Below are 17,039 nucleotides of genomic sequence, written 5' to 3' on the forward strand. Positions count from 1 at the left end.
TATTATTTTTGTTTATTTAATAACAATTAAACCACATCGAATCAGACCCTGAAAAATGATAGGGTTCTATTCCTGAGCATACTCAAGCGTAAGAGAAAAAAAAAGACTCGATTAGTAAAGTATTTCGGTCGCTATCGTGTTAACAAGAAAAAGGATCCGCACATACAGACACACGGACGTCCAAGACAGAACTTTTTTAAACTGTTTTTTAACTAGTTTAAATAACAAAAATGACATCAAAAATATCATGAACGTTAAAAATAGTGTTTTTTCTTAATATGTGTGTGTATGTATTATCTTACAAGTGCAATGTATGATACTTAAAGACATTTTAAGTTTGAAAAATCAGATGTTTTGCGCGAAGTGACAGTAGTACCCACCTCAACGCTTCGCTTATGAGGCGTGCAAAAAGTATTATTAATTATACTTTAATCTTACAATAATGAACTTACAATTGTGGATCAATCATCAAAGGCCACCTAGCAGAATTTGTCAAAATGGTAGCGTTTTCCGTGCTCATTGTATCCGTGGGCAAGCCCTCGTTATTCCAACAGGCCACTTGAGCGTCATCTGTTAACATTGATAACGGGTCCAACCCTTCTGTTGTTTCGATTTTTGGCTAAAACATTACGTTTTTTTTTGTAAAACTTTCAAAAGTAACTATGGATATAATAAGAAAGTGTAATGGCCCTGTAGCTGTCCAAAATGTGATAGTCTACGAATTGCGAAATAATATTTACAAACAAGATTAAAGGATTTGGTTAAATATTATCTGGGGTGTTGTCCTATAGCAGCATTATTTTCAATCTGGGAAAGTGATGACGCTAGACGACCTATATTATAGTAATTTTTCCACACTGGAAATAAAACTAAAACATCACGGTATAGATGGACTAGCAATACTTCTTACATTGGTCTTATTTAATGTGGGTATCCAATCTTCGTTCATAAGCATGAGTCGATAGCGTCGCATGAAACATCCGACGTAGGATATAAATGCCGTCACAAGTAACACGTCTCCGGGCAACATGACACCAGACTCCTTGAGGTTCACCACTGTTGCTGACCATCTGTTGCGAATGTTTATTAATTGTGAAGGATATTTTAGAGGATTCGATCCAGTGTCCATAAAGAAAGTCAAAATACTTGGTTAATTTCCGCTGTTAGGAAGGGTCTAAATATTCTCTTCAATTGAAAATACATATAGAAAAATAAATTTTGTGTATTATTTTTGCAAATCTACCTATGTACCTTATTTTCTCAGAGGCTAAACCGTTGACAAGACGGTTAGCTAAATCTATAGTGTAGTTAGTGGCATCAGCTTCCGCTTGGCATTTCATCTTTTCATTGACCGCTTCTTGGAAGGCTTTCATAAGTTCTCCTAATTGTTCTTCCAATTCCTAAAATGAAACTTACAAATTACAACAAATTTTTTGTTTAGTTTTATAAGTAAGGTTAATATGGCTAGTTTCAGTCTTCAACTTCACTCAGATAACTCGGGAAAAATACCTCTCCTATGCATAAATTATTATCATTGACAAGTCAATCACGTAAAAAGCATTGCAAAATATGATTTTGGTACCTTATTCAATCGTGGTACTTTTATACTTTAGGATGACGTAAATACTAACTTGAATCCTCTCAGTTAGGAAAGCCAGCTTGTCCCTAGCGGCTTGTAGTTCAGCATTAGCTGCATTTAAAGCTCTACGCTTGGGCTCCACCACAACATATACATCGTAAAACTTTATTATATTGATGACCCAAGCACACAATCCTGCTGCTGCTGCCGATTTCGACATTATAAACTCTGCGTTAAACTCCGGATTCTTTATGTAAGGTTGGACAGCCTAAAAATAAAGGATCATGAAATTGTATCAAACATATTATATTTTAATTTGACCTCGCACACGATATTTAGCAGCAGGTACTCTGGAAATATAATTTTACTTACCTTAACAACATCTGGGTGTATATTTTCTTTATCATAATACACTAGATCGTATAAGAATTGATCGACTTTGGCCATCATTAACTGAAAAATCAACGTATTTATCAATTTTAAATTAACCATGATCATGAAAAGATCAAGCCTATTCGATTTTTAAGACATACCTTGCAAGCTTTCCAAGACCTGTCTTTAGGCAGTTTTCCCTTCTTCGAAAACAGAACGAGTACGGCTGCAGTTACATTCACTACAGCATCAGGTGGTGAACCGAAAGATTTCAACTCAGTCAAGTTATTCTTGTTAAGAGTATTGAGCGCTTCCTGTGCAGCGATAAGTGCGGGTTCCGCTTTAGCCAAATCATCAGCACAGATTTTAGCCTTAATTGTGACGTCTTCTTCAATTACTTTGACCTTCTTTTCTTCCTCAGCAGCTGTATATTTAAGTAAGAAAATATTATGTATCATTTCAAAATTTTAATTGAGAGATAACATATTTTTGACGGATAAATAATATTTCAGTTTAAACATACCGAACGCTTTCTCTTTGGATACTTTTTCGCTTTCAGCTCCGACAACCTCAATCAATTCCTCAGCAGCCCTATTTTTAACCTTCAATATTTGTTCTTGTTCTGCAAGTGTCACCTGGAAAATATTATTTGAATTACATAATTTTTTATTTAGACTTAACTCATCGATAAACACAATTTATTCGCAAAAAATACGTACCTTTAAAACAGCTACATCCGCAGCACAGGATGCTAACTTTTCCAAACCATTTTCAAGTCTCGAAATCATCATTTTCAAATTGTTTGTTTTCTCTGTTAACAGCTTACTGTACAAGGAAATTTGCTCCAAGAACGTCTTCGGAGTCGTATAGTTGTATCTACGCTCATTTTGGAAGTACACAGCTGACATTTGATTCACACTTTGATGGACGTGCGACATAAAGTTAGCTACTGGCTCGACCAAATCACGCTGTAAGAATATAAGTTACAGACAGAACCATTCGAAATCAGATAATTATTATAATTTACTAGGTTAGTAGCCATTCATACCTTTGCTGATAATCATTTGACATATCAGAATAAAACTATCAGCTTTACATTTAAATCAAATCCACATAAACAATAACTAAACCCCACTACAATCATTTTTTTAGTAAATGCATAGTAAAATATTTGCTGCCAATTATATCGAGTTCCTCTCACTTACCGGTAAAGCTTCCACCTCAGAGATGAATCTCTTCGATACAGATCGCAACGCCTCCCTCGGCCACTCGTGAAACCAGTTGATGGCCGTGCAGTTCACGATCGACGGGAACTTACGAGCTCGCACACGTAATGTCGCACCCACGGGTGAGAAACATAACACCACCTAAAGTGATTATTTTTTATAAATTAAAGTGTAATATCTCCAATTTGTTCAAAGTCATCCTTCCGGGAGTCACGTACCTTTTATAATAAAGCTACTTACTTTTAACATAGTCCTAACACGATTTATAAAGAACTTCCAACAATTCTCACGAGTATCAGGAACGCCTGACGCTTTAGTCTGCAAAATACAAAATTACAAGAAATTAATCAAGACTTGTTCATGAACCTTTTCCACCTCTCGGGCACAGGCCTCTTTTTATGTATTAGGATCATTCATCATCATCATTATTAATTACAAACCGAGTAAGCTCATATATTGAAAATTTATAGGAAATAAGTAATAAAGTAATTGTCTTTACCTCTCCCCTAACGCCATTAATAATATTCTCAGTTTCATCATCAGCCAGCAATTCGGGTATCTCACCAGAAGCTAGCAAGTCATTAATCAGTACCAAGAAACGCTCATCAGCGACTTGAGCATCCGTCATAAGAAACACGTTTCCTATGTTCTTCAGACCAGCTTTTATATACAAGCCCGCTGTTAACAAAGAGAGCATTTAAAATACAAATTTCAAAAAGTAGTGTTTTAACGTAATAATGTCATAGAAGTGCCCATTATTTTACCGAGATCAACTTTCAAGTCATTAATACTGTAGCCTTTGCGAAGCTGAATTTGGAAGACTTCAAGTGAAGAAATAAACGAAGACAGTCTTGATAGAGATTGTTTTCCGGATCCCCCGACTCCAACAAGTAGAGCATTGCCACGAGGTGCTTCAAGGATGCGGTTAATTCTATACAAAAAAAATATATAAATTTAAAAAGGACGTCATCATCAATTACAACAAATAACAACATTTTCAATAGGACAATAATCACCTGCAAATATGATACATAGCGTCCTCAAAAAGCACAAGGTTCATTGTAGCCACGAGATCGTTGTATGAGGAAAGGGATTCATCAAGCAACTTTTTAATTTGCGCCCAATCTCTGATGGGAAAATATTTGGGATCTCCTATTCCCTCCGCGAAATGGCAATAGATCAATGGCTTTTCAAATACTACATTTTCGTCATAGTCCTATAATAAATAGTAAAATATACGTTAGATAAGAAGAAAATAGGCGTTAACAATAACAGCATAGAACATAGAACCCAAAAATTGGAGCCTTACCTCACAACTCTTCTTTATAACATCAACAATAAGTTTATTGAAGTTTTCATTATCAGCAGAGTCGACCAATTTATCAGAGTATACTCGAGTCGCTTCGTGCATCCAAAGACGAATGAGTTCCGATTGGTATTTTATGGCGTCACCGGTAGTAAATAATATTCCCTGTCAAAAATTATATTATATCAAAGCTTTGTATTACAGATTACTTTAAAACTAATCTCATTAAATTCATTGACTTAAATTCAATTTGCTAAATTTTAAAGACATTAAGAAAAAAACAATACCTGGAATATATTAGATAGATCGCGTAGATTGAATATATAGTGAAATTTAATAGCTGTCGGCAAAAATGTAGAGGCTAGCTTATTATGTAACGCCAAAGCAGCATTGACAAGATTCTCTGCATACTTTTGTACTACTATTCCGAATTTGTTAAGCGGATTTCCTAAATGTTGAGATAAAATCTGCTTATAAATATGGAAACATGCGTCCAATCCAGGGAAACTGTAATAAAAAATAGACGTAAAATAGACTCAATACTATAACAGAATAAAAAAAACATAAAAAAGTCAAAAGATCATACCTGACTGCAAACGTACAGAAATGCCTCTGTAATCGAGGATCGATAGTAAACGACCCAGCAGTTGGATTCATACAAGAGACAAACATACAATTTGAAATATCTTTCAGTGTCAATTTCTGCCTGTCGTACCTGCAAACGAAATAACAATATAGGAAATATTTATCTTGGTACTAAAGTTGCTGCATGCCTAAAGCTATCAATTTTCCCCAAGTAAAAGGTATAAATTTTCTTACCAATGTTTATAATCCATAAATTGTCTTATTAGGGTGTGTGGTTGCACAGTGCCATACGTGTCTACTTCCGGCATGTTTAAATCATCAACAAAGTATATCATAAACTTGCTACCCGGTGGACCAAAATTACGACCAGACTTCTTTTCTAAAGGCTTCTCCAGAACTTTCTGGATCATTTCTATAAAAAGTATGATTGAGAAAAATTACTTTATCTGACGATGCGATAATTCATATACGTAGATTTTGCTTATTACAATATTTAAGATTTAGAAACAATTAAAACACATGCTCTATAAGGAATAAAAAGTATAGTCACTATTAACCACAATTTTAATAAAGTACCTGACGTAGTATAGAAGTTAAGAGGTGCATTAGTGATAGCAAAGTTATCAGACAATGAGTTCAGCTTAGCAGCAACGCTAACAGTCTTTCCACTGCCCGCGCTGCCCACTAACATTACTGGTTTTTGTTTAGCGATCAGGAGATCCATGAAGAATCTAATGCGGGTAGTTTCTGATGTCGATACTAAACATGACTGAAATAAGAAAAATCTTTTAAAAAGCGAACGATATTATAAAGCGTAAGGTACAACATTTTCTCGATTTGACGCAAAATTATAACTTCAAATAAAAATACTCCATTTACCTGTAAAGGTATATCTGGATCCAATTCAAATGACTCCACTTTTTCAGTCCATGGCAACCATTTCTTCGTCTCTGGATCAATGAAAAACCCAAACACATTTCCAGTAGAAGGGAATTTGATCTGTTTGAATTCATTGCAAAACCACTTGCTGAATTCATTACGCCAGTCGACGAGCTGATCTTGGAACAAGCCAGATCCAAATCCCCAAACGATACAAAATACGAAATAGATTTCATACCTTAAAGATTATAAATTCTCAAACATTTTGCACGTAAAGAGCTAAATGTTAAATATAGTTTAACATTTTATTATGAAAAAAAGTCATTTACATGAACAACATTGTTCTTACCATTCTTTTGGACAATCAGTAGGCAGTAAACTCTTATTGAGGAAACATTCAAGCAAATAACACGTAAGCTGTATCTGCTGTAGTTCACTCAAAGGTGTGATTCGCTTGTACTTTTTGCACGATTCGAGTAGTGACGGTATATATTTATCAAACATTACTGTTAACATTGCTTTCTCTGATTCATCATCACGAGTGGTTTCTATCCAGGACGCTACAAAACTTTAGAAACAAACTTATGATTAAAAATGTCGACGTAGTTTGACAATTTCGACTTGATAAATAAGCGATGTTAGTAGTAAAAAGTAAGTGGTAAGAAGTAGTGAAAAAGTGGTAAGAACATAGCAACATCAATTTATCCAGGAACAACAATCGAGATCTATTTATCAAATATTATGAATATAAAATCCTACGAATATCTTTAAATCTACTTACGGATTCCACCCCAAATCTTGAGGATTGATATAAAGAATACCAGCTCGAGACACAGTAGCTGGAGTCGCCGTACGTAACGTAGCAATTTCAAACAACAGACGCATTGATTTCGTTAAAGCTATCCGCTCATTACTCGCTAGTGTCAATACCTAGTAATTAGTAAAATATAATACAGTATCATTACACCACCCAAAATCATTTTCTATTTATAAGAAATCAAATTAAAAATACTAGGAGTACAAACTTTATTATCATCCATCAATGTGTTTAAGCTTTCGATCCACATTGGATCAATATCACCATCCAAGACAATCCACTTTGGCCCATCACCAGGCATGTTGGCCATGTCCCTCATAATCGTTGAAAACAATCCATCTTTCCACTCTCTAGTTGCAGGATTAATTATACCAAACAATTCGTCGTTCGTCACTGCTTTAGGGTCGAGATCATTGTAATAAGGTTTCATTTTCAACATGTGGTATGTTCTGTTAAGACATTGCCACACCATAGATTTCCCTGTTCCCGCAAATCCGTCTATAAAAACGGAATGTCGCACAGCGAATAACTCAACTAGTTGCACCATCTGTTAAAATTATTTAAATAAAAAGATAATTTTTACTTCACATTAAAACGAAAATGTTCCAAGATTTAGTAAGAAATACCTTTAAAATAAATCCAGGTTCAGGTTGCAATTTCATAGATATTGCCCCTGCGACGAGACTCTTTTCGAAATCGAAATCACGTTTTCTAGGTACATCTAAAGCAGGGAACAAATCCCCAATAAGACCCATGAAGACAGGCATATCATCCGTTACAATTTTGGGAATATTAAAATCTCTCAATGCTCTCATTAGCACTTGATCTTCAGGTCTCAAACGATCGCCTCTCTAATTGTAAGAACATATACATATGAATATCAAATTAAGTTTACCTTTCACATTGTTCATGTATTTCCATTTATAATAAGTAAAAATACCTTTAACGAACCAGCAACGACGAGCACTGATTTAATAGCTCTTAATCCCCAATCATAATGATCTTGCTTTGACAGTAACTCCCTACACAATGTGTAAAGAGTAATAAATTTACGCGCTAGAAGCCTAGCCTCTTGGAATCCCTCAGCGACCAACATAATTTCACAAATTAGTTCGAAGTCCGGTACCACCATAGCACATGGCCTGTGACGAATAATATTTTTAAGAAAATATAACATCATATTTAAGTGACAGCATATAAATGTCTTGCAAACTTCAATATTACCTGAATAATGCTTTTAGATTTTCGGGCAGTTCAGTTCTTCCAGCGTATCCAGGATTCATGGTAATGAACATACCTATTGTCGGTATGAGTGAAATATATTCACCCATAAAATCAAATTTCTTCTTCTTTGCCTTTATAGCATCTAGAACACTTTTTACTTGCACTGATACTACAGAAAGTACCTCCACTGAGATACGATTAAACTCGTCAAAGCAACCCCAAGCACCAGTTTGGGCAAGTCCTAGAATTCAAATACAATAAATAATTAATTGGAACGTGTCTCTCAGACACAAATTTAGGCTATTTCATAATAAGTTGGAGCGTTGGATAAAAATTTTTTGGGTACGAAAAATTTGAAAAATTTGTACATGTGTTTTTTTAACGTAATTACTGGCGATAAATGTGTTCAACGTTTAACCAGTAACACTAGTAATTTACCTTTATAAATATTGCCACAAGACTTATAATCCATCTGCTCAGAGCAATTAAACACATAGACCATGATACCGAGTGCTCTTCCCAAGTCCTTGGTGGTCTCCGTTTTACCCGTACCCGCGGGACCCGCTGGAGCACCACCCATAATGAGATGCAGACTCTGTTTGTGTGAAATTAATTTTATTATAATTTGTTTGTAGTACTCACGAAATTTCAGTCATACCGATGTGAGTGAAATATTAATAAAGATTCAAACAAACTTTTGATCTTATGGACCATCAAGAATCAGTGAAAGTAAAAAAATACATAATATAATAAAATACACTACATATTGGGTAGTCATAACTGATAACTGTGTGCTTATTATTGAAGTGAAAACTTCTTTAGCGGCGTTGGGTATAAAATCTTAAACTCGCGTCAGGACACGTGACTGATCGAAAAAGCGTAAGACGGATGGATATCAAACATGCTCAACGTTAATAATCAAGTTTTCACTTCTGCCGGCACTCCCGGAGTGCAACCCGTCTTTTTTTTACCTGAGTTAATGTGATGTAGCATCGATCGGTCAGAGGAGTAATAACAAGACGTGGCGTATTTCCAAGATATTCGTAATCGTAAAGAAACTGGGCATCGCAAATATTAGCAAAGCAGTTGTTTAATTTCATATCCCATCGATGTCTAAACAATGAAAATATTTTTATAAGTAAATAACCCTCATTCTGTCGCAGTCGGGAAAAAGAGATAATAGGAAATACGTTCGATCTTTTTATTAAGTCTTTACCTCAATTGACTCTGCCACTGGAAAGCATTCGATGTTTCAACTTTGGCAACAATAAGTTTGGCCACTACATCTCTCGAATGTACATCAATGGTACAGATGGTCATAATTTTTTGACGATCACCAACAGTCAAGTCTCCGAGTAAAAGAACAATCAAGGCATTTAATTGCGCAATTTGCTTCTTCTGATAGTCTTTGAGCGCTCCCTCGTAACCTATTGATGTTAAGAAAGTTAAATTTTTTGCGAAACTACTAAATACTATTATTTAATTATAATCATATGAAATAGATTCACCTTCTTCAAGCTTTTCAAAAGCTTGATTAGTTTCCGTGGTCCACCAAATTTGTGTGCCCACAAGAGCTGGCTGAGCTGGCCAGTCAAATACCCATTCGTCACGAGGTTTATCCTCATACGATTTTACACTGTGCTCAAATATATCTCGTAAGGTGTAACGCATACAATCCGTCACTCTATTTAGCCATATTTCGACCTAGAAATAATTAATTTCTTTAAAAATCCATAAATGATGACCACCACCATAGTAAATATTTTATCGAATGTTTAGAATTGCAGAATAAAGAGCATTTTTCAAAGCAGAAAACTGACTTTTCCAGAACAATCGCAGCATGGTGCTTTGAATGGCACGTGCTCCTCATTTTCTTTGGATATCATCTCAATAGCATGCTTGCTGCCAGGTTTGGGGAACACTAACTTCGCCAAATTATCGTAAAGTTTTGACAAATGGCGAGCCACAGCAGGTGGATTATTTCCGTTAGACAAAATATCTAAAATAAATTTAAATAATGAAATGTGTGAAGGTATTATTAATAAAAATATTTCGCATTTTGATTCAATATTTACCGAGCAAATCTGCTGAAGACACGAAATAGAAACGAGGATACGCCAAGCGTTTCGTTTCCAAATAATTATTGAGTGCCTTCTCGCACAAGTTAAGTGAATTCATCAATTCTTCTAGTTTTTCTAGCAATCCAGGCTTATTGGTTGCTTGAACCACATTGGGGGTATTTCCGATGTCTTTCAATAATTCCTTGAAAAATATTCACAAAATATAACTTTGTAACAATTTATATAAATTATCATATTCATATCAAACATATTTCACATGTTAAGTACTGTGTGGCTTGATAGGAAAATTTAACATGTGAACAATTTTATTTTTCATTTAAATTACTTTAAGAAAATTTATGACTTCATTTTCCATCACTTACCTTAAACGTTTTGTCAATCATATCAAACCGTTTGGAATCTTCTGGTAACTGTGCACGTATATCATCAGAGCCCACAAAGATACTCTCAAGGTATTGCCATTTACGTTGCACTTCAAACCAAATGGCGATAACTGCATCTGCTGTACCAAGTTTCTTTTGCCAAGCAGTGACTTCTGTTTCGTAGAATCCAATGAATTTCGATGACATCATGTTTTGTACTTGATTCTGTTTCACAACATTGATTTATTATTGATTGTTTATTTTTTTAAGATCAGTCAAGCCATCAATTAATAAACTCATTACCTGATTATCTTCAAGAGTCTCGACAAGTTCTTCGCTAGCTTTGGGTAATTTGATACCTGTTCTATCATGCACGCTATAATCGAACTCCATGATAGCCCATGTAGCTTCCAATTCCCTTTAAATTACAATAAAATAACTATCTTATAGCAAAATTAAACAGCGGTAAAGATTGACGGGAAAAATTCAGGATGGTAAGAATTGGTGTAAACCCCCTTCGCTTTTTTTTGTACAATCGGTTGAAATTACAATATAATAACTATCCGACTAACTATAACTTGGATCATGTAAATAGTAATAAAGTATTTACTTGAGTGTTTTCTCCATAGCAGCTTCTTTGACAGACTTATCAACTATAGTTTTAACTTCCTCTTCATATTTATGTAGGTTGAGTGCAAGTAAATCTGCTAGTGTCGTATCATCATCGATATGGAATTTTACCTAAAACACCATTAATTTGCAATATTCTATATGTTTGAAAATACTTATTGATCACTGTCGGTAAGTTACCGATGACACAAATAAAAGCGTAAAGAAATTAAAAATCACATTTAATATCTCACCTTTTAGTAGGTATCGTTTAAATTACAACTAAATATTTATTTACACATATTTACATTATCTAATGAATGACATGATATCTACATAATGAATTCTGAAAGAATATAAGAAGAGCTACACGCTTTCGGTTGAGAATATCGTCTTGTATTCAGTATTTGTAAACCTTGTTCCTTAATTTCATGATATGAATACGATTTATTGAGTTTGATCGATTCTTGAAACTTGGGTCTTCTAAAATCTTGCAATTGTAGGTATTTTTTATATTCTCGTCTGACTGGTTCTTTATCTTTATCGTCGATTACCTCAGTATCTGTTGTTTTGTTAAATCCATCGAGAGATTTGAAATCGTCCAAAATTTGTTTTACTGACACTCCTCTGAATACATTTTCGCTCGATTGTAAAGGCTTTATAGGACCGTTACTGGTTTTTGTTAAAATGAGATTTGAGTGAACAGCTTTCTACATGATATGATGAAAACAAAAATAGTCTATTAAATAAAATCAACAAAAATTATCTCATAAGATCTATTTAATTCAACAACGCAACGCTAACGAATGAAAAATACCAAGTGTAGTCAAAATATTACGAAATATTTACTTTTCTCTATAAATCAACCTACCTTAGTGGCCATCATTAGTTCAACCCAATGCCTATCTTTAATAGCCGGATTCTGTAAATCGGTAACCGCTCGCAGAGAAGTCATTAAGTTCTTAATTGTTCCTTCAATAGATATGTAAGGTTCCCTGAATACGAAAAATCATTTAAAGGTACATTAATTTCTGGTCAATCATCTATAGAAGAAATGCGAAGGTAAATCTGTCTGAGACAGACGTCTCTTCTTCACGCCTCAACCATTGAACCGCTTCGGATTAAACTTTATACAGTGATAGCTTAAGCTTTATAAATCTTATAAAGACATAACAAACGATAAAGGAAAAAAAGATCGATTTTTCCCGGAAATATCACGGGAACGGGAACTGTGCGGGATTTCTATGAAGACGTGGATGAAGCCGTAGGCAGAAAGCTAGTCTATTAATCTTACCATACTCTCATGTCTTTGTCCAGCTGACGCAGATCTTTAGTGAATCGCTTACATTCTTGATCCATACCATCGGCATCGATTTTCTTCCACGGTGATTTCTTCCAGAACTCTATTGTACCCATTACTAGATAATAGTAATCCCACAATTGCTAAAACGTACATAAATTAAGTTTTTTATTTATATTATAAGAAGGTAGGTGTATATAAGAGATATGTATTGTCATAATAATATACATAATTACTTTTATTAATTTAAGTTCCCGCCGACATTGTTTGAGGAACTTGTCATCTGGCGGCTGAATATCAAATAACGCACAACTCTTTCTCAACCCGCTCACTATGTCCTCAAACTGCAAGAGCTCCAAATGCACTTTGTCTATTTCTCTGTACGGCTCTTTGCACGTTTCAAGGAATACCTAAAAATTAAATGATCAACAATCATTCAGGGCAAACAAAAAACTAAAAAACGTATTCATAAAAACAAAAATACTTAATTCTCTGACTTCTAATCTTGACCGACCTACCAACATTATTGAAATATTCTAGCGAGCAAAAAACTTAACAAAAACAAAAGCACAATACGAAATAATACATTTTTATCAACTAACTACCACATTCACCCAAAGCAATAACCAACCTCCTTCATCTTGAACTGGTCTCTATACATAGTAAGTCTCAGATTAATAAGGGCCACTCGTTTCGCAATGAGCGCCGCTTGAGCCGCTTGTAATGGCGCCACATTATTCTTCTGTACCGTTGCCAACTTCACTAAATTACGCCATCTCTCCGGCAGAACATCCAACTAACCAAATATTTCAACTTAATTATACGAACCATTTAATTATTAAACTTGTATGAAACTGTAAGCTATGTGCTAAGCCAATCATTGCGTTTGTTCTTTTTTAGGTTTTCTAGACTATTCTTACCAAAGTATGTACCAGGTATTTATGTGCTGTTGAAGGCTCCTATTGAAATCCAAATGGAAGCAAGAAATAAACATGATAAATTTAATTAATAAACATAACATTAAAATAAATTAGGCCTGCATATCAACCATTCTTATCATTGTCAAAAATCCCGTTACCTTATAATTAAAGAAATGGTATAAATATTTTAAAAGAGCTTATTTTGATCAAAAAGTTCATTGGAATATGCTGAGCTTATCAATAATGTTATTTTTACGTTACTTTACATTGAATAAAGTTAGTTTTCTGTCCCCCTCTTCTGGTACCAATCAAAACGTCGCATGTACCTTTCAATTTACGCACCTGTTCATAAGTTTCCTCCGGAAAGTCGACCCCATACTCCTTGAGCACATATATGATATCCCTGAGCGGTTCGAACATTTGTTCCGTACCAGCATCTGCTTTGGCCTTCACCTCGTTGAGGACGCCCATCACTTTGAGCAGACCCTCGTAGTCATCATCACCAAGTTCCACTGATAGTTCCTTTGTCGCGTACGCTATGAACTGCTCTAGGTCGTCCAGACTGTTAATTTTATATTAAGTATGATTAGTTCAATATGTTTTCAGAGGAAAGGGATGGGTTATTGCCTTATCCCATAACTTTTAACGTCGGCAATACATTTTTAGAGGCGTAAGGTCTGCAAACGACCTTCCGCCTATGAAAATTTTCAACTTAAGGTGCTGATGGTGGCAAAAAAATAATAAAGAGGAAAGATTTCATTATAGATATAACTCAAAGACTACTAGATCGATTTGAATTTGAATAAGAAATAGAGAAAAAACGACACTGTATGTGCGGTATTTAGACTATTAATAATACAATCGATATAATTATTATTTACCTCGTCTGAACGTGGTCCTTCAAGTTTTGCTTATAGAGATTACTCCACTTGCAAATAATGTTCATGATCGCTTGATTGAGTCGTTTCAGATCTAACTTCAACCAACCATTGCACAAGTAATTGGGTGGTAGTGCAGCCACCTCGTCATATAAAGTGTTGAATTTGTCGATCTGGTACAATTAATTGATTAGAATATTTTATAAAAAAAGTATTTGCATTCCAAGCTGTTCTGAAGAAAAATAAATCGAAAGCATCAGATATGTATGCAAAAATAATCTGCTTTATTTTTATATTATGAAACCAAACCTATCACAATTATAAATATTAATTCTATTTTAAATACATACTAATAATAGTGATTAAAATTTGGTATAAACCAAACACGCAATTTAACATACTTTTTATACAAAAAACATACTTCTTTCTGATACTCCTCGAGTTTAGGTTTACACTCTGGCGGATCCTGACCATTATTATCATATCTGTATTTATCAAACTCTTCAGGTGGAATTACTCTGCCATACTTCAAGAAACCGGCCAATACTTCTTGCCTATCTTCCATCCATAGCGGAGTGTATTTTTCATATTTCTATACAAAATTAGTTTAGCAATACAAAATTCAAGGATTTCCAAAAATCTTCCAAATGTTATGTAGATTTGGTACTTACTGAAGCGTATTGAACAACATCTATAATGCTATTTTCTATCCTCTTTGATATGTCATGGTAGAGATCGATCATGCTTTCTTCTGCAGCTATATCATCTGTTAATAAAATATCTATTAGTAGCTAATAATGTTAGTACGGCAATATTATCAAAAATATAAAACAAAGAAATAAGTACAAAACATAATACTAATCCATTAGAAAGAGAAACAAAATTTCTAGATACCCTCATAAGTTGCAATAGGCACAATAGGATCGATTCGTGGAAAAAGAGTGGCTTGTAAGAACATGTCCTTCATCATCTCGATCATTGTATCGTAAAGTCCATCTGCATCCTTGATTTCTAAAGATGGCGTGAATGAAATATCTGCAAATCGTTTACTTATTAAATTAGAATTGTAATTACTTACTACTTATACAAGCAAATAGTGCACTGCACATAATCCACTAAAATCTGAATTACACCTCATAATATACTTACATTTTTTACTAAGCATCAAGAAAGTACAACGACATAAGTGAAGTCCCATGTCCCCTAGTGGGGTAAGGGGCAGATGCATTATACATCTGTTTCACTGATCGATTTTCTTTAGGGACAAGTAGGTGATCAGCCTTCTGTGTCCTACCAGACCAAGACATTTTTTTTTCTTCGTCTCCACCGGGAATCGAACCCAGGACCCCTCGGTGTTACGCTCACGCGTCAACCACTGTACCGAGGAGGCGGTCATGTACAACGACATAATAAAACAATATAATTTAATATTAAGAACAATATACAAACCAGGATCCTTTAGTTCTGCCACCACTTCCATAAATGCTACTTGAGGACCTTTCTCCAAATCCGTTTGCTTTTCGAACAAGTCGAGGCTGCATTGAATCGCCTTCATCACTTGCTTGGATACCTAATGTTTATATTATGATACATAATGTATTTTTATTTTAACTGTTGAAAATTATCCTTTCATAAAAGAAAGTTTAAGTAAAGTAAAATTTTAGTAGCTATCGCCTTGACTCTCCACACGGTAACTTGGAATGAAAACAAATAGAGTTTTCAGAATAGTTAATTAATACTTATTAGTATTAGTTTGTTTACTTCAAAGAAAGAAGAAAAGTCTTTCCTCTTAAATATCCGGGTACATTATCATACTCTGGGTACATATATGATAGAAACATTTAAATTCATAACCACACATCTTTCTTCACGTACTTACCAGAGCATCAATATATTTCACGTAAGCCGGCCACCGTTCAGCCCTAAACGCTTCTTCCTCCATTTCCCTCCTCTCCTCCTCTATATCAGCTAACTCTTCTGGGTCTAACTCTTCTTCTTCTTCAGCTGGCGAATCTACTTCTTCGCCTGGTGTGTAATTTTGTTAATAAAAATATACTTAATATAGAATTCGATCCTTACGACATTAACCAATCCCCTCACATTGCATGCGCAGTTTCTGGTCACTTATTGCTAGTTTTCCACTCGTAGCTTCACGTATTTTTTTGACAGTCAGTTTATAAATTTATATAGTCAGTTCATATTAAAAAAAATTGTTTTGAAGTGAAACTTCTTTATCGGGGTTGGAAAAAAATTTAGTGTAACCACAGAACAGTAAAAACAGTAACATTTTTTCGTTACGCATGACATTTTTCCGTTACGCGCCATCTTGTTTTTATCCCTACCACGCGTAATTGACGTATTTCTGTAAAGTTGCATATAGTAAATTATTTTTTGAAAAATAAGGCCATAAAGAAGTTTCACTTCTTACGTGTGTACACTAGAACACGCACACATTTTTTTTTATGATAAACGTGAAAAATTATCTAGAAATTGGTTTAGTGGGTTCAGCATGATAGCGTAACGGACAGAAGTAATACCTATTATTTGAAGTACATAAAAAATGGTTGAATCGAGTACAATATGACAAATACAATATGAAAAAGCTCCAGTACCCACCTGCATCACGTCTCTCTTGCCGCTCGCGTTTCGCAGATTCCTTCTCCTCTCTCTTAAGCCGCCTAGCCTCCCTCCTCTCGAACTTCGCTTGCGCAATCTCCGCCTTTTCTCTATCTCTCTCTTCTCTAGCCAGTCTCTTCTCCTCCCGCCGCTCTTCGATCTCTCTCAGTTTACGTTCACGAGCAACTCTTTCGTCCTCATCGAGTGTGGCTTCGTCTACTTCTTCTAATTCCTCTTCTTCTTCGTCAGACTGAATGTTAAAAACTTTGTTAATAATATCTTTCT

The 17,039-nt window shown here is 34.7% G+C and overlaps 1 protein-coding gene across 1 annotated transcript in view; it reads right to left on the reverse strand.

Annotated features, from left to right (window-relative positions):
- The window catches only part of LOC149480383 (dynein beta chain, ciliary-like), a 39,583-nt gene that overhangs the window by 9,748 nt on the left and 12,796 nt on the right, over nucleotides 1-17,039 (reverse strand). The window contains exons 19-64 of the mRNA XM_089706873.1: nucleotides 16,755-17,004; nucleotides 16,018-16,163; nucleotides 15,588-15,708; nucleotides 15,033-15,173; nucleotides 14,810-14,904; nucleotides 14,560-14,730; nucleotides 14,142-14,311; nucleotides 13,603-13,822; nucleotides 12,972-13,136; nucleotides 12,577-12,750; nucleotides 12,335-12,483; nucleotides 11,912-12,035; nucleotides 11,042-11,172; nucleotides 10,735-10,849; nucleotides 10,432-10,656; nucleotides 10,064-10,250; nucleotides 9,809-9,987; nucleotides 9,497-9,692; nucleotides 9,205-9,415; nucleotides 8,960-9,101; nucleotides 8,427-8,583; nucleotides 7,989-8,229; nucleotides 7,705-7,906; nucleotides 7,391-7,615; nucleotides 6,973-7,311; nucleotides 6,729-6,877; nucleotides 6,297-6,515; nucleotides 5,948-6,185; nucleotides 5,645-5,837; nucleotides 5,303-5,480; nucleotides 5,070-5,198; nucleotides 4,771-4,990; nucleotides 4,487-4,648; nucleotides 4,194-4,393; nucleotides 3,942-4,108; nucleotides 3,677-3,855; nucleotides 3,418-3,495; nucleotides 3,157-3,318; nucleotides 2,671-2,919; nucleotides 2,475-2,586; nucleotides 2,113-2,375; nucleotides 1,952-2,032; nucleotides 1,632-1,847; nucleotides 1,252-1,400; nucleotides 911-1,070; nucleotides 453-619 (exon numbers count right to left, since the gene is read on the reverse strand). Of these exons, the coding sequence (XP_089562999.1) occupies nucleotides 453-619; nucleotides 911-1,070; nucleotides 1,252-1,400; nucleotides 1,632-1,847; nucleotides 1,952-2,032; nucleotides 2,113-2,375; nucleotides 2,475-2,586; nucleotides 2,671-2,919; nucleotides 3,157-3,318; nucleotides 3,418-3,495; nucleotides 3,677-3,855; nucleotides 3,942-4,108; nucleotides 4,194-4,393; nucleotides 4,487-4,648; nucleotides 4,771-4,990; nucleotides 5,070-5,198; nucleotides 5,303-5,480; nucleotides 5,645-5,837; nucleotides 5,948-6,185; nucleotides 6,297-6,515; nucleotides 6,729-6,877; nucleotides 6,973-7,311; nucleotides 7,391-7,615; nucleotides 7,705-7,906; nucleotides 7,989-8,229; nucleotides 8,427-8,583; nucleotides 8,960-9,101; nucleotides 9,205-9,415; nucleotides 9,497-9,692; nucleotides 9,809-9,987; nucleotides 10,064-10,250; nucleotides 10,432-10,656; nucleotides 10,735-10,849; nucleotides 11,042-11,172; nucleotides 11,912-12,035; nucleotides 12,335-12,483; nucleotides 12,577-12,750; nucleotides 12,972-13,136; nucleotides 13,603-13,822; nucleotides 14,142-14,311; nucleotides 14,560-14,730; nucleotides 14,810-14,904; nucleotides 15,033-15,173; nucleotides 15,588-15,708; nucleotides 16,018-16,163; nucleotides 16,755-17,004 (8,147 nt within the window). The remainder of the gene's footprint in view (nucleotides 1-452; nucleotides 620-910; nucleotides 1,071-1,251; nucleotides 1,401-1,631; nucleotides 1,848-1,951; nucleotides 2,033-2,112; nucleotides 2,376-2,474; nucleotides 2,587-2,670; nucleotides 2,920-3,156; nucleotides 3,319-3,417; nucleotides 3,496-3,676; nucleotides 3,856-3,941; nucleotides 4,109-4,193; nucleotides 4,394-4,486; nucleotides 4,649-4,770; nucleotides 4,991-5,069; nucleotides 5,199-5,302; nucleotides 5,481-5,644; nucleotides 5,838-5,947; nucleotides 6,186-6,296; nucleotides 6,516-6,728; nucleotides 6,878-6,972; nucleotides 7,312-7,390; nucleotides 7,616-7,704; nucleotides 7,907-7,988; nucleotides 8,230-8,426; nucleotides 8,584-8,959; nucleotides 9,102-9,204; nucleotides 9,416-9,496; nucleotides 9,693-9,808; nucleotides 9,988-10,063; nucleotides 10,251-10,431; nucleotides 10,657-10,734; nucleotides 10,850-11,041; nucleotides 11,173-11,911; nucleotides 12,036-12,334; nucleotides 12,484-12,576; nucleotides 12,751-12,971; nucleotides 13,137-13,602; nucleotides 13,823-14,141; nucleotides 14,312-14,559; nucleotides 14,731-14,809; nucleotides 14,905-15,032; nucleotides 15,174-15,587; nucleotides 15,709-16,017; nucleotides 16,164-16,754; nucleotides 17,005-17,039) is intronic.

Source organism: Colias philodice, chromosome 18 (assembly GCF_061535455.1).
Source record: "Colias philodice isolate Cphi_HAF_F1 chromosome 18, ilColPhil1 Martin Lab GWU primary, whole genome shotgun sequence".
In the NCBI taxonomy this organism is placed as follows: domain Eukaryota; kingdom Metazoa; phylum Arthropoda; class Insecta; order Lepidoptera; family Pieridae; genus Colias; species Colias philodice.